Genomic DNA, 25552 nt, shown 5'->3' on the forward strand with positions numbered 1-25552 from the left:
AGCAGTTCCTGGAAATTCTCAAACACTGCCTCTCCTCGACCCTGCTCCACCACCCCCATTATCTGATTCACTTTTACTTTTCCTTCAGTTATCAGCCAAAGTGTTCCTACCTCAGGCAGACCTTCCTATCCAACTTTATCCAACTAAATTTGGCTCCCCACATTATGCTAGCACACCGTTCTGCTCCATTGAATCTACCACAATTTGTAAGATATTGGTTATATATTTGTTAAATGTCTGTCTTCCTCACCAGACTACCAGTTGCATGAGGATGATAGGCACCAAGAGAGTGTTCTCCACTTTACATTCCAGCGTCATCACAGTGTTTGTACATGATAGGCTTTTTTCCAATACGTATTAGATGAGAGACAGAGGGACAAGGTGGAGCATTCCCAGAGTACATGTCTTAGAGATAAAACAGAGGATATCAAAGTCCAACATATGTTGCCCAGTATGTGGATTGCTATAGTAGAGCATGGATCAAGATTTGGGGAAATTGAGGTTATACTTCTACAACAGTTTGCTCAACTTGGGATGAAGAGGAAAGAGCAATTTTTTTTAAATTTTTTAATGTTTATTTATTTTTGAGAGAGAGAGACAGAGCATGAGCACGGGAGGGGCAGAGAGAGAGGGAGACAGAATCTGAAGCAGGCTCCAGGCTCTGAGCTGTCTGCACAGAGCCCGACGTGGGGCTTGAACTCACAATGAGATCATGACTTGAGCTGAAGTTGGATGCTTAGTCAACTGTGCCACCCAGGTGCCCCAAGAGCAATGTTTTAAAGTAGATGTCAAAATGGGAGAAGCTGATGTAAAGGAGAATATAGGATAGACTTCAAAAATGAGGCTAGTAAAAAAAAATGAGTTTCAGAAACAGTAAAAAGTATACGGTCTTTTCTTCCTTGTCAGGTGAGTTAAAAGTTCCTAAAGGATTGTGAGCCAAGGGGAGTAAGGGAACTATGTTTAAATTAGGTTGAGAGGTCTCAGGTTTGCTTATATAAATAAGGGGAAGAAAGCATAGTAGGTTGATATGTTCATAGTAAAACATAGTATCCTAGGACACAATGCAATAGGAGTGACAAAGGGTAAGACAGAGATGAGGACACTAGTTTACAGTGAGCTACAGGTAGACTTGTTCAGTGCAAATTCACCTGTTTCTAGAGAAACAGCAATAAGAAACCGCCAAATTAACCGTAATAGCAAACAAAAGCTTTTTGTAGTATGTAGTCCTGTGTCTTAAAATGCAATTATGTATAAATATATTATTTACATGAATGTTTTTGACTAAAAGTATTTTCTTATAATTTTTAATGCTTTCACACAGTGATAAAGATTTTTCACAATATAGAGATACCTTAGTTCAATGTATAGAAATCCTTGGTTCTGAAAAATAGAAGTTAGTTTGCCTCATATTTTTAGAAATGACTAATCCTGCCTTGGATAGCTTTTATTTAACACCATTTTGAAAAATTATGACCATGAAATAAGTGACTTTATGTGTACCTCAAATACAATTTAAAAAAATTTTGTGTGTGTGTTTTTTTAGCAGTATAGTGAAATTTCTATGCAGCTATGAACACCTTGCCTTGTTACAGTATTTCAGTTCCTCTTGTGACCAGCGTCATAGCATGGGTTTGTAAGGTGACTGGAGTTAGAGATACTATCTTTGACTATGAAAAAGAGTGGTCTGTTTGTCCTTTGGGCAAAACAAAGTGATTCCTATGTCAGATGAGGGCCACTGACCTGATTCACACTGTGCTTTACTGATGAGGGCTTTGGCACAGACCAGCTGGTGTTTTATGTTTTTTCCTATATTCGTTCAAAACCAAGACTTAATGTGCTCTCTGATATCCTTGTGACTTGACATACATTAAAACATATCTCTTTCCATAAATGTGTTTTCCTTCATCAAAGTTTTTTTTTTTTGTTTTTTTGTTTTTTAATGTGAGCATTGAAGTATTTTACCAGGTATATTGACATACGGCTCTCTGGTTACTAAGAAAATTCATTTCCTGAATGTGAAATGCATTAGAAAATGCTGCTATCATTGTATAACTAAATATGTTGGGACTTCAGTGGTTACTGTTAATAATTCTGACTCAAAGCACCTAGTAGGTTAGTTCTTGGTAACCTAAGAACAGGGCTGATGTGGGAGAATACACTTCTCCTCTGCAAAGTTTTGCATGTATGAATAGTTATTACCAAGGTGGAAAGAAAAGAGAAACTCTCTGCTTTTATCTTTACTTTTTCTCATCACTTGAATTCTTTTTAGTCTCCTTGGTGCCCATGAATAATCTTTTCACTAAACGATGACATTCAAGTTATTGCATTTTATTTTATTCAGTAAAAATTTTCTGTCTTTATCCTCCCCCTGCAAAAAAATTAAAAAAAAAAAAATTCTTACCATGTATCTAGGACACTCGTGATTTGTCTTTTGAATGAGTCAAAGCTGAGAGAATTGTGTAAGGGCAAATGTTAGTGTTACGAGTCAGATAATTTGAAGACTGATCATCAGCCCCTCATGATCTAGGATACAGTCAGAGCATGAATTTGATTCAGTATTTCCCCTATCTCCAAAGGTACGATCTACCTTATCTTCTTGCTCGCTTTTAGTCTTGTTAGAAATTTATTAGCTTTTCTCGCCTAAATCAGAGTGTGGAGGAGGAAGAGATTTGAGTCTGAAAGGCATATAAATGCTTCCTCCACACTATCAAAAGTCAGATATTAATTTTGCTTTGGATGAGACTGCTGGCACGCTAACCTCGCATTCTCTTTGCAGTGGGTAAACCTCACAAGTGCAACTACTGTGGACGAAGCTACAAGCAGCGCAGTTCACTGGAGGAGCACAAGGAACGCTGCCACAACTATCTCCAGAATGTCAGCATGGAGGCTGCTGGGCAGGTCATGAGTCACCATGGTGGGTAGAAATGGCATTCACCATTTTCATTCTCCCTCACTACTTCTGTAGTTCTTTATGGGTTAAACAGTTCCTCTACCCTTAAGCATGAAGACGAAATCTTACTCTTTTTTTCAAACAATTTTAGATCGTGTTAACTTTGCATGGGATTATCTTCTTAAGCACTTGAAATGAGTTGAGCTTTGGGACCCTTGGCAAACAACCTATAGTGAGTTTTTAGGATACTCCCAAAGTATTTCTGATAACATGTGTTTGAATTAACATAATAATGGCAGCCGACCTTGAGTACACCAAAGGAAGAGAGCATTTACTCTTTCTCTTTCATTGGCTGTGCCAAGTAGTTAGAAATGGTTCTATGTAAGTCTGTAGGGTTCCTAAAAGAGTTGGTTGGTTGTGTATTTTCATTTCTCTTGGTAACTGATCAGTGATATAATTGATCTTTCTCTAATCAGTTTTGTGATTTATCTTGGGAATTACTCATTTTGCTTTCTACTAATATAGGGAGCGATCTAGATTAAAATTAGGCACCCACTTCCCTCCACAAAAATCAGAACCCAAGCAAAACATCCTCATCTCCATAATGTACAATAGCAGGTAGGAAGGTAGTTTCTAAGGTTTATCAATTAATAACTCTGTGTTACTGAGAAATTAATGTTTGTATATCAGCCTTACAAAGGAAAGTTATGAATTTCAATTCTTTTGATTTGGGGCATCTGTTTTGTCCTAATTATATTTTTATGCTGATTAATTTTATCCTTCATATAAGTACATATGAAAGTCTTATTGTTGCACTTCTATCTTTTATTTTAAAAGATTTAGTCAATATCAAATAGTAAATTGGGGAATGCTGTAGTCATTTTTAAAATGTAAATATCTATTTAGCAACTTATATACAACTCAAGGATTATTTGTGGGGTTTTTTTGTGTTATGTAGTACATACTGTGGAACTGTGTTTATTGGACAGCAAGTGATTATTTGTTGTTGAATTGGAAATTTAAAATATTTACTTTGTTACCCTGAATAATTGAAGCATTTCTTCTTGAGGGTAGTTTATATAATCTAAAGAATTATGTAATTCTATTTGTTGAGAATGAGTACATTTATTTTTATATTATCATTATTAACAGTTTTAAAAACCTGTCTGTGCTTTATGTCTTAGTAAATTTGACAGTGCAAGCTTGCATCACCTGGGCTTATGAGGGTAGCGTGGGGTCCAGAGCATGGAACTTAAAATGCTAAATCTCAGAGTCCAGTAAGCCTGGCCTGGCTGTGTGGCATCTGTGTGCGTCACATGTATGGTATGAGAATTAAGTGGGACTGGATGTGAAATAAACCATTCTTTTCACTATTAGATTTCAGGGCATTAAATATTAAGTAATATTAAATGTTCCATACTCTAGAAAGTTATGTTACTTATCAGCATTAACAGGCATTTGAAGTTTCATTTGCCTACTTGAGCACACTGTTTCTGTTTAAATTGTTTTTAGAGGTGGTTTGAGGCAGGGTAACTGATGGAGGCTTGAGGGCATGCCGAAACTTAAGTAAGATACCTTGTGGTACTAATTTTTCCATATAATGTTCTCTCATTGCAATTTTGACATTGGATTGGGTTAATTATATTAATTTATTTTTCATTGAGTTATTTATGAAATTCTGTTGCACACACATCTGAATTAGAAAGAGTCTCGTCTAAAACACGTTATGTTGTTATGGGAAGGTAAAGTGTACATAAATAGTCAACATTTAACTATGCGTTGGCAAATTAACCAGTTATAGAATAAGCGCTGACAAAAAAATTTAAGCAGGTGTATTTGAGGAGGGGAGGAGACATTTAAACAGCTATAGCTTCAACCTCCATTTCTCAGATTGCTTAGCCCTCGACGGTGAAAAGCCTTCTATAGGTTGCTGTAAAACTGGAACTGAATGGGGAAAGTGGGAAAGACACTCAGGTACTGGGTAGAGCAGGGGGCAAAGTGTATGGTGAGGGTGGGAGAAGGACATAGGTTTAGATATCATTTATAGGCCCAAATACTAGTTTTTCCACCATGTTGGATATAGTTTTAAACATTAAGGTTATATTAATACCATTTCATACTGTACTTCTAGGTATGTTGTAGTAATAATTTGAGATTATCCTTAATCTCCTTTTCCTTTTGTTAATATTCTTAATACAGAATTGAGTGTATGGGGTAGGAACTGACCAAAAGAGAAAAAACAAAACAAAACATGGACAGAATATTCTCAGAGTTCATCATTAACCTTGTCTCATATACATAGCTTGGCATGTGTCTCCTTTGAAAGACAGCCATGGTGCAATTCATATTTATCCCCATCCCTCTCCTACTATCCTGCTTATCTTGTCTATTTTTTTTATCTTATTTTTAGTGGTAGGGGTGGCCATTACCATCATTGTGGCTGCCATTAACTCTTTGAAATTCATTATTATTCTTTTGTTTTGGTTCATATCTGACATAGTTATGTCTCCTAGCCACTCATTCCTAAAACATGTTCTTCCCATGTTGGCTCTTCCAGGGAGGGACATGTCTGAAGTCAAAGAGGCACTCTTTCACTTCATTCAGGAAACATTTATTGAAGGCTTGCTATGTGCCTATTTTTATGAAACATTCTGGGGATATAAAGATACCTGGATGCAATTTCTTTCTTACATTTATAGTGTGATAGGAAATATGTACTTTTAAAAAAAGATAAATAAAATGAAATAAATGCTCTAATAAAGACATATACATACTTCTGTAGGAGCACAAATGCAGAGCTGACCTAACTCTGTCTAGAGAAAACAAAGAAATCTTATGTGCAGTGTTTGATTTGTACATCAGGTTGAGAAAAATCACACAAATTAGATTCACAGAGAATGTACGTTCCAGGCAGAGCACTTGCCATAGGCTAACACTTGGAAGTATAAAAGAACATTCGCAGGTTCCTGGACATTGAACATAGTTGCAGTTAAAGAAGTGATAGGAAATCAGTCTAACATAATTGGTTGCAATGCAAAAATGGAGCCTTGTATGCTAATACAATGTTTTAATTCCACTGGAGTAATCTGATTTTTCTCTTGTAAAGAAAAATGTCACCAGTGTAGAATATAGGAGAGATGACTGACTGAGGGACAAGGAGAGACTGGAATTAAGAATGCCAAGGAAAAGATGAGAAGACAGGAGCAGGAGAAGAGAACTGGATGAAACACTAGAGACATGTTTTGGAGATAGAATAAGAAGTTTTTGACTTTGAGGGAAAAGGAGAAAATTCATGACTTGTAGTTTTGGAAATAAAGATAATAATAATTAATTTTATGGCAGATTATCTTATTTGAAAATTATCTTTATGCTCATTTCTCAAGGCTCTTTAGCTTGAAGAAAAAGCTTTAAAAAGTGAAGTATGTAATTAGCTTTTTTCCCCCTTGCTAGGAGACAAAAATGAAAGCATGAACCAAAAGATAGCTAGCTTTAAAGCAAGGACATATATTATTAAGTTTATGCTTTGAATTATTTGAGAAAGGGAAGTTGTTTATTACAAGTCTGGGAACATAATTGAGAACCTATAAACTCTAGTAAGTTCCTTCAACTTGTTTCCATCCGGTAACATTATTTCCTCCATAAAGTCATTCAGTAAAAAAACCTTGAATATTGTATTTGTCTTATATCATAAAAGGTACTAGAGACATAAATAAAATGCAATCTGTACCCTATGGTTACTTACCAACTACTGTTAGAAATAGACCAGTAAACCAACACAATAGTCTGATAAGCTTTACAGGGGCATGTAGGATAGATGTCTAAACCAGACAAGGTGTCCAAGAGAAATTTCTGGGGCAAGTTTTGTTTGAGTGAAGATTTGAAAGACAACACAGCCATCCATGAAAGGAGTCTTTTGTGCAGAGAGAACAACATGTGTGAAGATATAGAAGCCTAAGATCATGGAGAGTTAAGGACCAACAAGTAACTGTATAATTAGAGCCCAGTTTGTACGGGCAAAAGAAATTGGAAGGTGATAGGCCAGAGAAATAGTCTGTGAACAGAATATCAAAGACTTATTGTGCTAAGCAAAGAATTTTGTATTTTATCCTAAAAAATATTATTGTATTCACATTTTATTTCTAGAGATACAGGAGATAAAAGAGTCAAGAGAGAAGCAAGTAGACCATTGCAACAATCTCCTGATTGGTCAAGTAGGGCTTAGTAGCCTGGCATAAACAGTTAGAAATTGAGAGCAACTATACATGTAAAATCTAAAATACACAGTACACCCATGTATGTATATTAGGAGGAGGTGAGAGAAGGCAAAGGAGACTGAGTGAAAGGAAGAAATCTAGTATTTGTCATAGATATTTAGCATGGATGATCAGGTAGATAATGGTGCTGTCTAAGTAGATGGAAATTGGAAAAATAGGAGAAAGTATGGGGTGAGAAATGGAGATTTCAGCTTTTGAACACATTACCTTTTAGGCACTTGTGAGAGACTGCCAAGTGAAACTGTCTAGGAGGAAGTTGAATATATAGATCTCAAATTCTCAAGAGAAGTCAGGGTAGGAAATAAAGATTTGGGAGTCATCATTATAGAGGTTGTAACCTGAAGTAATATGTTTTCTAAAGTTATATGGGTAACTATAGAGTGAGACATCTAGAAAGCCAAGAAAACACCAGGAGGAAAAAAAGAAAAAAAAAAAAAAAAAAAAAAAGAGCCATGAAGATAAGTAGGAGCAGAGAATGGAAAATGGAAAGAGTGATTTCAAAGCAAGCCAGTACTGTCAGATGTTATCAAGAAAATAAGATAAACTGATTTTTTTTTATTTGGCAACATGGAGAAAGTCTGTGACAATATAGATGACATCCATTATTTTTCCCTGCCCTACAAAACTTCCTTCTTCTTTTGATAACCAAACTTCCATTTTCCTTTAGAGAACTGTCCTCCTATTATATGAAAAGACTATAAGCGTAGCTTCCCTGCCCTTTCCTGACCAGGGGGTGGACATGTGATCTAATCTAGACTGTCTTTTTGGATTTTGAATTTGAGTGGATTGTTTGGTAAACATGGCTATGTTGGGAACACTCTTAGATGCTTCTGTCTTTAAGATTTATAAATGTGATGAGATAATGAAATAATGCAATTACAAACATATTTTCCTCTTGGCTATAACTTCAAAAATAAGGTCAAGGAAATAGCTGGTTATGAAGTTTGCTCTAACAAGTAAGATTAGCTTATTGGTATTTTCTTAGCCTAGATAAATCTCTCACTATGTGACTGATGCATTATTGAGTTAACTTAAGAACTTGTTTTCTGTTTCAAGCCCAAACATTGCACCCAGACCCATGAAAGAAAACAAAAAAAAAACAAAAAAACATTCAGATTAGTTATGTAATTGAGAAAATGTATCAGATCTTTTCCCAATGGCAGACCTTAAAAATATGTCAAACTTGTTTATTAAAAGTCAACAGTCTAATTATCTCAACAACAAAAAAAAAATAGTATAGTGTACTGGCTAAGGGCCCAGGCTCTAGAGCCAGGCCACCCAGGTTCAACTCACATATTCCGTATGAAGTAGATATAAACAGCAAGGAGTCTCTGGGTTTTTGTTTCCCCATCTGCAAAATGGAGATGGGACTGATCTCAAGGGGGTTATTGAAAAGATTAAATAATTTAATGTAGTCTTAAAACAGTACTTAGCACATAGTATATATCAGTTACTATTATTATTGCTGATATGGTAGAAATAGGTTCAATATTTGATATGTGGAGGGCTGATGTTAAATAGAAGTAAGACCAGAGCTCTGACAAAGTCATTGTTTTCAGTTCACATGAGCTTCATTGAACTTGGGACAAATCATCTGAATTGAGGTGGATGTGGTGTGGGACAGTTCGCACACCCAGGTTTCGTTTTGAGTGTTAAATGTGTGCAAATATGAAAATTCAAGGTTAGACTTAGAGCAAAACTGCCAAGTTTTAGACTACTCATTTCAAAACTAATTATTATATTCAATTTGGGGGCAAACCCTGTTAACCAGTTTTGCTGTTTTTTTAACAAAATTTACAACAACAAACCTTTTTTTTTTTCTTTCCTTCTTTCATTTTGGATCCCAGTTTGTGACATATTTTCATCTTCAGTCCATACATAGCCTGTTTTTTAGCTTGACAGTTATGTTATATAATGTAGTAATTGCCTATGAATCCACCACCCAAAACAAAAATTAAGACTTTGGCAATAATCTGTATCTAACTAATCGTTCCAACCACATCCATTCTCGACTGCCATTCCATCCTCCTGGCCACCCTTGTTTGAATTTTTTAGTCAGCCTTTCTTTGCTTTCCTTTTTAAGTATTTGCTTTTACTTTAGTTATTGGCTAAAGAGAACATAATGTTTCGTGTAACATCTTGGGATATAATTTTTTTCCACTTGGTAACATCATGGATTATATCAGTATAGAAAATGACCTGAGTATTTCCTTCTTCCTGAATCTCATAATCTCCTTTTACATTAACATCCAGTAATTGCAGAATCTCTTGCCAATCGTAGCCGTATCTTATAAGGTTGAAGATTAAATTCTTCTGGTCTACCCACTAGAATATACTAGGTTAACCCAAAATTTAGATTGGATATAGATTTCTTTAAACATGTCCAAATTAGGAAAAGATTTTTCTGTTGCCATTTTTCATTTCTTCAAAATCAGCAACCTGTATTGGTTATTAAGTAGGTCACCTGAATGAATGGTTCACTGGATTTTCTTAACTTTCATCTCTTGCTTTCTCATTTTACTTTAGTGCCTGGTCTTATAAATGAGAATGTATTGTGTTTCACACAGAACTCTCCTTTACAAATGAAAGGAGCAGAATAAATCATTTTACAGTGTATGCTGAACAAGTAAACATATTCTAAAATAGGAATCCTGTAGGCTCCCAAACGGTCCTGGCACAGGTACAATTAGAGAAAGTAACAATAATCAAGAATAAGTTATGGTCTTTCCTGTGAACTCTGGCTTCAATCATTGATCTCATCTGTCTCAGATGTTACTCTATCCTTAAACATCCTTTGACAGTATTTCTATGCAAAAACTTTTGTTAAATCCTTTTTCTATACTATGAATGTCAATATGTAATGTCAATATCTGTGAACTACTCTATTAGCCCCTAGCAACTTAGACAAATGTGATGCAGAGGGAGCAGCTTTGGAGAGTTTATGTCAAATGAGTTAGAGCAGTTTAGTGAGCAAATATGCCAATTTGGAAATGGAATGTTTTATCCTGCTGAAAAGCTCTTTTTAAAATAAATTAGAGTCATAAAGCTGCCACAGTTTACTGTGTATAGACATGTTCAGAATTGAAACTCCTTCATGAAGGCTGCTTTGTGCAGGTATTTATCTACTACCAGTAGAGCTAATAGCTCACTTGTCTCATCAATAGAAAATCTGCTGCAGGAAAATACATGGGTGAAAAAAAAAACCTGGTTAAATATCGTGCTGTTATTCTGTGTGTCTGTTTAAGCTTTCCTGCAAAACAAGTTGACTTACTTAATTTGTTTTAGAAAAATAAACTCCAAAAGCCTTGAGAATAGTGCAGTCTTAAAGTGGTATTGATTTTAATCAATGTTAAAAACACTTTCAGAGGAGTAAGATGAGAAACAAGATGAACATGTTTGCTACCAATAGTGGCCAACAGTTTGTCATTGATTTGAGAATGACTCGAATAAAAACAAATCCCCTCTGTGTGTGTGTCTGTGTGTGTATGTATGTGTGTGTGTAAAATTAAAGAGTGTACTTTAACACTAAAGGTTATTCTTTCTACTTTTATCCAAGCATACTAGCTTATGCTTATCTAACACATATTGAGATGGCAAATCCAGCTTTGTATCTTTTTAAAATGTTGAAGAAATTATCAGATTGCATTTTTTGTATGGTTTTACATAGTACCTCCTATGGAAGATTGTAAGGAACAAGAGCCTATTATGGACAACAATATTTCTCTGGTGCCTTTTGAGAGACCTGCTGTCATAGAGAAGCTCACAGGGAATATGGGAAAACGTAAAAGCTCCACTCCACAAAAGTTTGTGGGTAAGCATTACAAATGATTTTACTTCAAAGGTGGTTTTAATGAGAAGTATGTTCCCATGTATTAGAACTACAGATGGTATATTTCAGTTCAAGAGATAAATACCCATCTCTTTTGTCCATTATTCACTTCTGCCTTATGCTGTTCCATGTGTACCTCCCTCCCTCTCTTTCTTTCTTTCCTTTTTCTTTCTTTCTCTCTCTCTCTCTCTCTCTCACACACACACACACACACACACACACACACACACACACACCTTTAGATATATGGGCCTAGGAAATTAAAGAAAGACTGATAGAAGTTGCTACCTCAAAACTAAATTATAAAGTACACTAGTATGTAAAAATTTCCATTTATTTACAAAATAAAAATACTTAAGGAGAATGGTGTCATCTGTTAGCCAGTTTTGTGATGTTTTCCAATTTGCACTAGTTCTAGGTCTTTAAACTGTTTTCTTTACATGAGATTAATGCTTTTACTATTTTATCTAGAATTAAGAGAAATATTTTCCCCCAAAATGCTGCATTAGAAAAATAATGCAGCAACCTACATTCAAGATCTTGCATATTTGGATCTTTCATATTTGGATCTTTGTTTTCATCTGGCCTATGGTTTTGAAACAAAAAGATTAAATATAATGTATTTAGACTTCTCTTTTTCATTTCCAAGCCCTTAGATGCAAAAAACATCTAAGTTTTTTAAGAATGTATAAAAGATAGTGGGGTGCCTGGGTAGCTCCATTGGTTTTAAGCCTCTGACTCTTGTTTTCAGCTCAGGTCAGGATCTCAGAGTTCATGGGATTGAGCCCTGTGTAGGGCTCTGTGCTGACAGAGCTCTCTCTCTGCCCCTCCCTTGCTCGCATTCTCTCTCTCCCTCTCTCTCTGTCTCTCTCAAAATAAATAAAATTTAAAAAAGAATACATAAAAATAGTGATTCTATATAAATAATTGCCATTAATTATATATGTAATATATCTATTCTTATAGATTTTATTACTATAAAGGGTAAAAATTAGAAGAGAAAAATATTCAAATAGATTCTCATATTCTGTTGTCAAAGAGTATTGTGGAACATCCTGATATGGGTTGAGTGATGACTGGTAGAAAATCTTTGGTTATTTCAGGGAGGGAAGGCTAATAAAATTCTTTTACTCCAATAATCAATCACTTAGAGAAGATATCCTTTCAATCTGAAATCGCAGAACTAACAAATCACCAAAATATCATTTTAAGACAAGCTGGAGAGATTTATTGACAGAGCTCTTTGAAAAAAAGACTAGAGAACGGCCCTAAGGGATCACAGTTGATACTGATATAGTATCAAGAATACTGCAAGAATACTCAAAGGCTTGCCTTGGGCCCTAACTTTTCTTCCAGTCTTTCTTCCTTTATATAAATGTTTTTTTTTATGTCTTCTGAATCTATTTAGTTTTGTTCTTTGTAACATTTTCAATGTTTACTATGACTTAGAGATGCTATTCTCAATTTGATTTGATTATATCCTTAGAAAAGGGGGACACATTTTTTCCTAATTACATCTTGATTTTAAAATAATAACATTAGATTCTTATTAGGAATTTAATGGTATTTTTGTTCTTTATTTGGATTATCCTTTCGAGTAGTATATAAAAAGCAATCACACATTGTCTCTGTGATGGTTTTTGAAATGAAAATTTCATCACTCCACACTCACTATAAATTCCTTTTTACCATGCCCCTCAGTTAAATACTATTCTTTGACCTTTTCAAGCCCTACAGACCAATGATCCCTGAACTTTCTATCTTTTTGTGTTCTCCTCTCTTTTTATTATCAGCTTAGATTCCATGGTTAATCATGTTTATTACTCTTGCCAATATTCTTGACTCTCTTACTTTGTTGTCTTTCTATCACCTTCTCCTAGTGAAACCCCACTAGGAAACCCCACTCTATTGAAAGCAGAGAAGCATCTGTCCCATATCTACAGGGCTGCAAGTACTTTTGGAGAAAATCCCACAGCCTTACAAATTGGTCACTATGAATCAGTGAATAAGTGATCTCAAATATCAGTTGTTCCATCCACATTGTAGCAGTCCTACTTTGATCCCATCCCTGCATAGTCCTCTCTCCTGCTGAACCCTATAGCCATTTCAACATTTATTCTCCACAAACATGGTATCTCACTTCTTGATGGTATTCTAGCTCAATTTACAGGGAATAAAGTCATTTGAAATGATTTCAATATAATATTACTAATTTTATAAGGATTAAGTGCATTTATAGGAATATTTTCTTTTTTTCCTCCTTGTTGCAATGAAAGAAGTATCCCTCTTTTTAATTAAGGTTAATTCCTCTTCTTGTGCCCTGGAATTCTTCTGTCACAGCCTTCCCCCCCCCCCACATGATACATTTTATTATTCCTTTTTCTCACTTGTATTTTCAGTCTTTCCCCTCTATTGGCATTTTCCTTTTAGTATTTAATATGATAAACTCTCATCATTTAAAAAAAAAAATTCCCTCAAAACCAAATCTCCTTCCTGCTACTACCTACTTTCTCCTCTTCAAAAAATGGAGTGGTTGAAAGAGTTCTCTATGCTTGCTTTCCATAATTTCTTTCTTTCTACTCATTCCCTAGTCTATGCAACCTGGTTTTCTTCCCCATGAAATGATTCTTATCAACGTCACCAGCTTCCATAGTGTCAAGTGCAGTGGACCCTTTTTAGACTATCTTATATCAGTCAGAACATTTGCCACTCCTGAATAATTAATTGCTTTTGAAACACTTCTTTCCTTGGTATCCATGACATTGATCTCTTGCATTTCTTCTAGCTTCTCTGCTCCTTCTCAGTCTTCATTATGAATCTACCCTTAACAGCTATGCAGATGGGGCAAAAGTACTAATGAAGGCCTCCATTCATATGCCTAAATATTTTAATATTTTAAATTAAGCTGAAAATTATTTTTTTAAGTTTATTTATTTTGAGGGGGGGAGGGGAAGGGACAGAGAGAAAGAGAGAGAGAATCCCAAACAGGCTCCGTGCTGACAGCGCAGAGCCTGATGCAGGGCTTGAAATCACAAACCACAAGATCATGACCTGAGCTGAAACCAAGAGTCAGATGTTTAACCACCTGAGAGACCCAGATGCCCCTAAGCTGAAAAACTATTGTTCTACCTTCCTAACTTGGAAGACTGAGTTCAAATAAATATAGAATGCTTAGATCCTTTAGAGTTCCACACCAGACCTTGACAGCATGAGCAGAACCACTGCCTGACCTGGAGCCAGCCCTCTCTCTTAGACTCACTTCTGTTTCTTTCCAGTACCAAAGGGGGCCTCATGCATATGCATGTGGACACCTCAGCCTGCACATTCAGCTTCTTTTCACATTGCGCCCCACACACAGCACATAAAGAGTAGTGTATTAGCCTCTCCTCAGGCCTAAGTGTGTGCATACCAGGAAAATAGACCATATGAAGAGGACTATGCTAACCTTTAGTGCAAATTCAGTGCCATTTGGGAAAGGAATTCTTCAGTCTTGGGTATCCAGGGTATGGTCTAGGGAGTAATCTCCAGATAGGCATATTCCTTTGGCTCTACACATTCCTCATTCCATGAGGAGCAAGGGACTCTGTCAACATGGGGCCCAGTGCAGGAATCCAACTTGCCTTGGTCTGTGGGCAGGCATAAAAATCTTGGTGTTCTCCCAGGTTCTATTTTTGACCTTCTCATCTTCACACTTTACCAATGCTTGGGTTATACCTTTTATTCTCTTGGCTTCAGAAGTTACTTTCTATCAACTGATGCCTTATGTATCTACATCTCAAGCCCAGATCTCTCTTCTGAATTTGAGACTCTACTCAGCAGTTACTGGACCACGACTATTACTCATAGTTTTCCGAAATTGAATTCATCATCTTTTCTATCTGCTATCCACTAAGTTTCCCAGATAAGAAACGGGCTCCATGCTTAAGTTCTTTCTTTTTTTCATTCTAAGTCTAGATAATCACCAAGCCCTAGAAACTATATTTTCTAAATTTCTCTCCATTTCATTGGGTTTTCTCCATTTCCACTACCACTATACTAATTCAGGCCACCAGATCTTTATAGCAATAACCTCCTAAACCATCTTTATAAATAAATATCTAGTCAAGTCACTTTCCCATTTAACCCTATTAATCTGTATTGCTCTCAGCATGAAATTCAAATTCCTTAGAATTCCTCATTCCTTGAATGAGCCTTATTATCTTCTCTTTCTCATCTATTTCCACTGTCAGCTATATACTGAAATTTAAGTAATCCCTTGAACAAGTCATACCCTCTTGCCTCTGAGCTTTCCTACCAGCTGCTCCACCCCCACATTCCTTTACTTGGCTAATATTTGTCATCACATTCTTATCTCTGATGCTACTTTCTTCAAGAAGTCTTCTTTTACTCCCTTAATATATATTCCTTTTATTTGACCTCATAGCACATATCACACCGTATTATAAATGATTCCTAAATCACTGTCACTCTCTCTAAACTGTAAGCTCTTTGAGAATATAGATTAGGTTTGTCTAGCTTAACCTTTTAAGTCTTAACATTGCAGTATCTTAAATTGGATGCCATGAGATCAGGTCTCATCATTTTTTTCTTCCATTTTCATTACTCCGATTATAACCCTAATCTCACTTTGGGGACCTCTTTTCAAGCCTGAAATAATACTAGTGATCCAAAAGTGCTTTTCCAGAATGCAGTTCTGTAGATAAACATTCTTCTATCAACATTACAAATTAGGCATCCATCTATAACACATACTAAACATTTATAAGAAGTCCACATATATTGTTAAGAAGCCTTTATCTGTAAGATTTACCTATGAAAGTAACCAGGCAATTAGTAGGAGACCACGTTGTTTTAGTGGCAGAATTTTAAAAAGATAAAATACACCGTCCAAAGCTGGAAACATTTAAAGGAGAAAAATTAAAATGACTTCTGCTTTATGCACAAGGCTCTTTTACGGTTAATCTTTAGACACTGTGTTGAAGTAAAATACTGATTTGTTGAAGTAGATATTAAAGGGAAAACTACAAAAATACTTCAATCAAGATAAGGCATGGAAAACTAACAATGGGTGTACATATCAGCACCATTGCCCATATGTCTAAACAAGGAAGGGATGGTGTAAAAATGATGAATTCCCCATTTCAAGAAGCAAAACAACAAACATATTATTTTCCAAGTTTGTAAATAAACTACTTGTGGAAATAACTCCTGTTTTTAAATAGTCCTAAATTCCATTCAGTTTATCAAACAATACAACTTTTAACAGTGTTTTAATGGTGTCATCTTTGAATTCTCTAGGGTGACAAATGCCGGCTCTATAATTTTTTTTTTCTAATGTAGCAGTTAAATCAACCAAATTAACCGTATATAACAATGAAGTGACAGATGTTATAATCAGATCACTCTCGCTTTTATGCTCTTTGTGGCTTGGTCACTGATGTCTAAAATATGCAAAACAAGCATAGTCTCTGACTTATTTTCACCTGGTATTTCTGCTTTTGCCTACAGTTGCTGAGCTCTAGACAAGTGGAAATTCTAATTGAGAATGAAAATAGGATAACACACTCAATCATACCTTTCTGGCTAGATGCATTTTCATGATGGCATTAAAACAAATGCAAATGGCTTGTGAAATTCTTATTACTAATCCTCTTTGCAGCCTGAGAGTATTTGAGTCTTAGCAGAATCAAAGAGCACAAATGCTTGATCTAAAGAATATCATGTTATAGAAAATGGAGACAATTAACTTTGTACATTTATATTTTAATCCAGTCACTAATTTTGTTGTATTTTGTTTGTTTGTTTTTTTACTTTTCTTTCCCTCCCCCTTTCAGGGGAAAAGCTCATGCGATTCAGCTACCCAGACATTCACTTTGATATGAACTTAACATATGAGAAAGAGGCTGAGCTAATGCAGTCTCATATGATGGACCAAGCCATCAACAATGCAATCACCTACCTTGGAGCTGAGGCCCTTCACCCACTGATGCAGCACCCGCCAAGCACAATCGCTGAGGTGGCCCCGGTTATAAGTTCAGCTTATTCTCAGGTCTATCATCCAAATAGGATAGAAAGACCCATTAGCAGGGAAACCTCCGATAGTCATGAAAACAACATGGATGGTCCTCTCTCTCTCATCAGACCAAAGAGTCGACCCCAGGAAAGAGAGGCCTCTCCCAGCAATAGCTGCCTGGATTCTACAGACTCAGAAAGCAGCCATGATGACCACCAGTCCTACCAAGGAAACCCTGCCTTAAATCCCAAGAGGAAACAAAGCCCAGCTTACATGAAGGAGGATGTCAAGGCTTTGGATACCACCAAGGCTCCTAAGGGCTCTCTGAAGGACATCTACAAGGTCTTCAATGGAGAAGGAGAACAGATTAGGGCCTTCAAGTGTGAGCACTGCCGAGTCCTTTTCCTAGACCATGTCATGTACACCATTCATATGGGTTGCCATGGCTACCGGGACCCACTGGAATGCAACATCTGTGGCTACAGAAGCCAGGACCGTTATGAGTTTTCATCACACATTGTTCGAGGGGAGCACACATTCCACTAGGCCTTTTCATTCCAAAGGGGACCCCTATGAAGTAACAAACTGCACATGAAGAAATACTGCACTTACAATCCCACCTTCCCTCAGATGTCGACATACCTTTTATTTTTGTTTGTTTAATATTATTACTGTCATTAATTCTTATTTTGTGGATGCAGTGTCATTTACTCTGCCTAATTACAATAAGGAAGAAACAGAAGAGAGAAGGGACAGGGGATATTGTTCTTGGTAACGTGGGAATTTAAGAGCGGTTCATTTCTGCCATGCATAAATATAAGGTATATCATGCTTTGGAAAAAAATCACTTGATTCATATAGGTTCACCTAAGAGATTCTAATTTGCCACTGATGTTCAGGATTATGATTGAAGGCAAGGAAGTTTGGAGTTTTCTGGGTAGAACTTCCACAGTTTAAAGTGGTATAAGTAATTTTACTCTTCAAAGAAGAAACTGTTTCAAAATGTAAACTTTTTTTTTTCCTCTAGAGATCATGGAACACAAACACATGTGTTAATTTCAGTGATAATCCTTGGATGAGTTTTTGTGGGTTCTATGTTTACTTCCCCAATGGAATTTATAATACGGTATGTTATACACTGTACCATATAGCAAAACTTGTAAACTACAGGTAGTTGAGGACACCTACAATACATCTGAGGTCCTGTGATCTTATTTTTCTAAACTTAAGCACTGTTTTCCATAGTTTTGATGACTGGTATTTTATAGACACCCTGGCAGCCTTACTTTTAACACCTTTAATGAGTAGTATTTTTATCTAGTTTTAAGAATAACATATGGTCTAAGAGTGGCTAAGAGGCAGTCAGTAGTTTCCAGAAAGGACCTCTGCTTTTCATAAATTTGTTTTGGAAGTCTTCTTTTAAAGTTGTAATGTGATGGCAGCATAGTGTACATAATTGTTTCTAAAAGTATGCTTACGATTGTCACTTTATCAGCATTTAATCAGTGTTAACCAGTCAGCAGAAAACATATAATTAGGCTAACAGTAGGAGTAAAAAAACCTACTCAGAAATCCCTTTTCTGGTATTTCTCTTTTCCCACTGATTTTTTCAAGCTGTGACCACCCAGTGTTCTATCCATAGTCCATCATCCTTTACTACTTGAGTAGAAGATCATGAAACTCTTTGCTATAGGTTTTTGCTCTCAAAATGTCAGAGCAATTACTAATTCGACCTGAATATGGTAACTTGAACCCCATAAGGTTATGGAACTAGGGCTATTTATTCTAGTATTTCTTGAATAATAACATTTACCACTTTTGGTGCAAGGAAAAGGGAACTTCTTTGTAACCTGTACATTAGACCACAGATAAAAAAAAACAGCTTATTTTTTACACTTTTTGGGGTCTAGAATGTAACCTAACCTCCAAGCAAAAGTCACCATGTCCTGCACAGTTTTCCATCTCAAACACATTCAACTACTTATAAGTCCTTGTCAGAAATGAATCTCAGTACCTTAGTAAAACAAAACAAAACAAAACAAACCTCTTAATCCATACATGTTATCATTTTTCATGTGCAAATTTTTTACTTCATTTATAAAAAGGTGCTCTGTTTTTTATGTGCAGTCCAACAGCATTAGAGGGAAGGGAAAAATGAGATCAATTCAAGTCATTTTGGGGGGGACATACCTGGATACAGAAATTGCTGCTTGTGTTGAGGGAGGACAGGCCTGACCATGGCTGGATTATCTGATAGCCATTTATGAGTACTGATTCTGTTAAGCAGTAACTGATAACTGCTCTTAAAAAAATAATTAAATAGGAGGCTGAAACTATGTTTTTAATGCAGAATGATGTGAGAACTAGCAAAATTAGAGACTTAAGGACAGAGAAGCAAATCCGGCCCCAATACTGCTCTTGACTCATCTTTTCATTTATCATCTGCTTATTTAAACAGCTTCTGAGCATTAACACAGCTAGAACTGGGCAAAGATGATTTTAACTCAGCTCTCCTTTACTCGTTCCTCTTATAATTATTTTTGGAGAAATGTCCAAACTAGTCCTTTAAATCTAAGAGAATGCACCAAAACAGAGACATGAAACGTTTTAAATAGAATATTGTTGGTTTTTTTTTTTCCCCTCCTGCATGCTTTGGTACATGGTGAACACACAATTTATTCAAAGGTAAAGTATGCTTTTGAGACTTCCTTACCTCCCCCTACACTAACCAGTCAAAAAATTGGAATTTCATATTTTTTCCCTTTTGGAGGAAGGTAAATAACGTAAGTTACTGATTTTGTGTTTTACTGCAATTTAAGGAAATGTGGATGGCAGTGTGTTCATAACTTTGGCTTTGTGTGGATTTCTGCTGGTATCATCTATGAATTTTCTTCCTGTTCACTATTTGTTTTTTTCAGTGTATGAACAATCATGTGTCTACCTACCCTGGGATGAAGCTGAATTTTAGGTGGACCTAAAGAGTTGTGTAGTACCCCCATGAAGACAGTACTCCTTTTCTGATTTCATCTATTTGAGAATCTACTTTATCAAAGGGACAATATTTGTGAGAGTGTATTTGCTACAAGTGTATACTTGTACTTTCTTAGCTACATGATATGAGGAACAGAAAGAGATAAAGATGGCTCAGGGTGTGGCAGGGACAAATGAGGACGAGGTCAATTCAAATGTGCAGGTTAGAATTTTTGTGGGCATGGTGCTTTCTGGGAAACTCTAAATGGCTATATTTGCATGCTTCCTTCTTCACAAAAGGAAATATGCAAGTTGGTAGGGCCTAAAAATAAATATGAGGGTCAGACACCAAATAAATCAAATTTTACATAACAGTTATATGCCCAATTTATTTAGGTGAGATTTCACATTAGAGTACTGGAGGGGCATAAAAATGGGTTAGCCTCTTTCTTCTGGTTTGGCAAAAATTCAGAAATTCATCACATTGCTTTGCCCTGATTTTGCCCAGAAATTTACCTCCAGCTCCTGTTGGAGATGTGTGCTGCCTCTCTCTAATAGTGGTCAATCACTTTTAAAAAGCCATTCTAACCTGGCTTCTTAGAACGGTGAAGATGACCAATAAGCAGATTGGAAGAGATTTCGAGTCGTTAAAACATTCCGTTGAGAATTTTCTGGAGGTACAGAACGCGAGAGACCAGGATTTAGATTTGGCTACAAAGTAGAAAATGGTTTTCCTCCATGCATACAAGCAATTGTATGCGTGTGTCAGTGCGTGCATGTGTGCATACACACATACACACTCCTTTGAAGAAAAGTCATGAAAAGAAGCAATTAGAGTCACCACATGTCTTGCAAGAGCACTTAAAGAGTTAAAATCAGAGTTAATACCTGAGAAATTTAGTAAACTTACTTTACCAGATTGTATTAAGAAATATTAAAGAAGTTATTAGTATGTCTTTAGGACTAGTTCAACTATTAAACTAAAACCTTGGGCCTTTACAGTCTACTTGCAGAATGAATCTAAACAAACAAGAAAAGGATTTTTAAGCTGATTTGGTATAACTTCCAAAACGAAGGAAACAAAAATAACTTTTGAATAGGAAGATACAAAAAAAATGATTAATTTTTACATGTTGGCAAATGGAAAGAGACAATATTTTAGTGAGCTTGATGTTTTTATTTATAGTTACCATGTCTCAACTCTACACCTCACAAAACTATGAAGTCTTTATGATATGTTGACATCAGTGAAGGCATTTAGATGAAAATATGTTTTAACTGATTTTCCAAATGTTATGTCATCCTATCTCCAAAATGAGTCTATAAAGTAGAAAAAGAACAGAAAAAAACTGCAAAAATACAAACAAAAAAAACCTCTATGCCCCTAGTTTCAAGAGAGAACTTAGATTATAAGAGGTACTGACTACATTTTTTTTTTTTTTACTTTGAAATGTTCATTGTACAAGAAGAGATACATTACATTTGTGGTCCTCTTTAGTTATATTTTATATATTATTTTTAGTAAGTACTATCTGTATAAGATTATCCAAAAAAATTCCCCAAATGCAAAAGAAAAGAGTAGGGGTGAAATTAAAATTTGTATATATGAGAGTTATCTCAGAAATGTTTTTAAACCTCCAGTTTCTGCAAAATAATTAAAATATACAGTAACTGGTATCTTAAGATCCTGAGTTTAATGTATTAAATACTTATAAAATTTCTTTATATTGGTGCCTTTTTAAAATGCATTGAGAGAGTGTTGGTTAGCTGTTGTAGCTCTACAAACACTTTTATTATGTATTTTTAAAAACCACTTAAATTTGAGTACTATATAATACATCTTCATGTTCTTAGGGCAAAACTGTTAGAGGAAGTTCCAATCAGAGAATTTCAGCTCATCTGTTTAAAGTAAAAGGAAACTTTGCAACCAGATTTTAATCTTACTAGTTTGATAGTATTTTCTGAATACCATTACAAGATCATGTAGGTAAAATATGGCATAGAGGGAAATTTCAGCTGTGAATTGCATTATGGTATGTGGTTTTGTTTTGTTTTTAAGGAAGAATCAGTTCTAGTATCACACAGGCTTTATTAGTGGAATTTTGGTCAATAAAATACAGTATTGTTTTGAAATTTCATTTATAGACTAGTGTTGTCCTAGTCTGAGAATCTGTCTCCTAATCTATTAATGTTTTATGGAATAAGGTAAAGAAGCAGGTAATTAATTCTCCTTGAACAAAACAAAACTGAATAGTCATATCACATTGCTATTCTCCAAAGCATAATCTCAAATGGTTTCCTGCCATGATTGTGTATTACTTGCAATGGATGTGTTAGGATATGACAGCTTTTAAAAAATAAATAAATAAAAATGAGCTGCTTGTTATACAAAGCAAATGTCATATGACCAAGAAGCTGTGATATGCTAGTATTTCTTTTTATCATAGTGTATTGCTAGGCCAAATAATGACACCTTGAATATTTTTATTACATTTATTGCAGTAACCTAAAGTTTTGGGATTTCCATAAGGTTTTTATGTAACATTATATTTCTAGCTTTTTAGTTTTCTCTTGCTGTACTGTAAGTTTGTGGATATTTTTCACATGCACTCTTAGAAATAAGTTCCTAATTCTGTTTATGGGATTTTTCTCCCATAACATTGCATTTGTATATTTTCTGTATAAATTTGTTGTGAATTAACCTTTACCCCATACAGAGAGTGGTACGTGAATGACTAGTTTTCTAAGATGTCCTTTTTATTGTGAATAAGATATAAAATTTAGAGGCCCTCTGCTAAGCCACATAAAACACAACCTATAACTTCATAAAGGTACAGATAAGCCAGTTTGCAGTTAATTGGGCCCTTCAAATTACCTCAAGTGACACACAGTAAGAAAAGCTTCTCAGACGGGTGGAGGTCACTGAATCCCCTACTATGCACTTATCAGGATTCTACTTAATTTACTGGAAGTGGGTTTTTGAAAAATGAATACACTGTAACAAGGGAAGGACTCTGGGTTTTGTTTTTTGTTGTATTATTTTGTGTCTTTTTGTTAAGTAGTTCAATTTCTGAAACTGTGATAAAACATTTCGACTGTCAGGCACTCTCAGATTTTGAACATAAAATCACTTCCCCTTCTGTGTAACTAAGTTCTTTGTTACCTCTTCAATTTTGTTCTCCTCCCCCAACCACCCTTTGCTCCCCGTCCACATCCTTTCCATCACTGCCTCTGGACATCTCTGCCTCTCTTTCCCCCACTAGTTTGAAGATTAGGTCAACTCTGACTTCCGATTCATTGGTCTCTTAAGTCTTAACTTTTTGTGTGTGATTTTTTGTTGGCTGTATAATTTGCTGACATATTTTTATACTCAAGTGTAGTTTTATATTAAAAAGAGAAGTGGTTGGATTAAAAATAGTAAGGTATATAACCATTGTGCTACTTTCACTTTCAAATATTGGGTACCTAAAATAGGACGCCAGAGATCATGTCATCATAATATGGTATGTTTGCCTTCCTTTTCTGTTGGGTTTTGTGTTCTGATTTGGTTTTCCTCCTAAAATGTATGAGAGATTAAATAATTTTTTTGCAAGAGTTTAGAAAGATGTTAAAAGTCTAAAGCAAAAAGTCTTAAAAATCTCCCAGTCGGGAGAAGATGCTTTAACATTACTATAATAATATTCCAGGTTTGGAGGGGGCTCTCCAGGCTTCATATTTGCTCTTAATACTTGGACCTTTTAGACCATGTGTTATAATTGCAATCTCTGAATGATTGCTTCTGCTATTTAGTTTAAAAGATATTTTTTCTTTTCTTTCTGTACAAGTGCAATACTTTCCTTGAAGTCTTAAAAACTATGGTTATTTTTTTTTAACTGATCTATTCTTTCTTTAGTTAATGGCAAAAAAGAAATCCTTGAAGATCATGGCATGTTAGTTTAAAGGACACAACAAGCAAAGAAAAAAAACACCGTATAATAAAAAAGATTAGAGGATGTGGAAGCCACTGGTTTATTCTCATGGTATCTTCATTTAGGCTAAATTTCCATTAAAATTGGTAATCTTTTGCCTGAGAAATGTGTCCTCAAGTTGAAAAAGTTGCAATTCTTAAAGACTGAATTTTCTTCTTAGACCCTTGTCCAATGTTTTAAATTAAGAACCTAATAGTTTTTATTTCATTTTCCTTCTTTTGGAAATGAACTTTAAAATAAAAGCAAAGCACTTAGCTCAATTTTAAACACCTATCACCTATTGAAGACAATTTTTAAGAAATATTTGGAGCACTGTTTTCATACAAATTTAAGTAAGAAGTATTTTTCGTATCATACATATTTATATGTAGAATACTGGTTTTCTTTTTTTATACCTGTGTCCCTGTAGTAAAACTGCTGTAATGTAAATACATGTTTTGTTAAAAGATAACATTTCTTTGGCATTTCTTTTAAAGGCAGTTACTGCATTTGTACAGTATGTGTCTTGGCCATTTTAGATTTTTTTCTTTAACAATACCAAAGGTAATTAGACTACTTTAAAAACTAATTGCTTGACAGTTTCTAGGATATTTTGAGTTTTAGAAGCAAAAGAAAAAAAAATAGGTCAAACCAGTAAACCTCATTTTTTTTCAAACTAATAATTTGGGAAAATAAAAACTGTTTTGAAAAGAAATATATAAAAATATATATGTAAAATTAAAATTCCAGACTTGTATGTCAGGTTTGCTCAGTGTAATGTAGTTTTTTTAAAGTTCAAATACAATACCTCAGAAAATGAGGTTTACTATGGAAATACTGAAACAGTCTTTGCAGCTGTGTGACAAGTCAGCTCTGCTATATACCAATTTGGAGACCTCTGCTAAACAGTTTTATCACTGCAGACTAAAATGTGGGACTTGTATTTTGTTTTTAATGCACACACATACATGTTCTGTGCATGTATGTGGGTACTGTGTATACGTGTATGAGTGTTGTATATGCATGTGTGAGTGTGTGTCTGTATGTGTGTACAACTAAAGCTGCAGAAACTTTGTAATACTTTGTGAAAAGGATTATATTATAAAGGTTTGTACTGTCTGAGTGCACAGCTACTGGAATAAATTTAGGGAATCTCAGGAACAAGCATATAATTTGTCCAAGATTTATTTCTTCTCAGAAGTGTAAGTGCAGTTTTTAATTCTGTATATTATTTAATATTTTACCAATAAAATAAACTTCTGACATAAAGTGTTTGCTATAAAAACTTTCTGGTGAAAACTCTGTACACAAACATATCTTCCAAATACAGAAGATTAAACTGTTGAATACTATCAGGCTTTTTTAAGTTATTGCTGTTGGGTCTATGTGTCACACTTCCTGACCCAGAGAGGGATACATTTGAGATCAGAAATTTCCATCTTTACTACGTTGTCCCCCAGAGCAGGGAACAAAGTATTCCATGACTTGTTAATGATGGCATCTCTTTACTCCACAGTTTTCATATATATCTCATTTTACCCTTAATCTAAGAGATTTGTATGTCAGAGCCTGTCCTCTATAGAAGAACCCTGAGGGCAGAAAGTTGTGACTTGCTCTAAGGTACACAGT

At 35.2% G+C, this 25552-nt stretch overlaps 1 protein-coding gene across 15 annotated transcripts in view; it reads left to right on the plus strand.

Moving 5' to 3' along the window:
• IKZF2 (IKAROS family zinc finger 2) overlaps window positions 1-25192 on the plus strand; it is a 163196-nt gene extending 138004 nt beyond the window's left edge. For all 15 annotated transcript variants that reach the window (XM_047870253.1, XM_047870256.1, XM_047870251.1 and 12 more), the window contains 3 exons: window positions 2777-2914; window positions 10832-10975; window positions 16828-25192. In XM_047870253.1, coding sequence (XP_047726209.1) covers window positions 2777-2914; window positions 10832-10975; window positions 16828-17552 — 1007 coding nt within the window. In that variant the 3' untranslated portion in view covers window positions 17553-25192. The remainder of the gene's footprint in view (window positions 1-2776; window positions 2915-10831; window positions 10976-16827) is intronic.
• The last annotated feature ends 360 nt before the right edge of the window (window positions 25193-25552 follow it).

Source organism: Prionailurus viverrinus, chromosome C1 (assembly GCF_022837055.1).
Source record: "Prionailurus viverrinus isolate Anna chromosome C1, UM_Priviv_1.0, whole genome shotgun sequence".
In the NCBI taxonomy this organism is placed as follows: domain Eukaryota; kingdom Metazoa; phylum Chordata; class Mammalia; order Carnivora; family Felidae; genus Prionailurus; species Prionailurus viverrinus.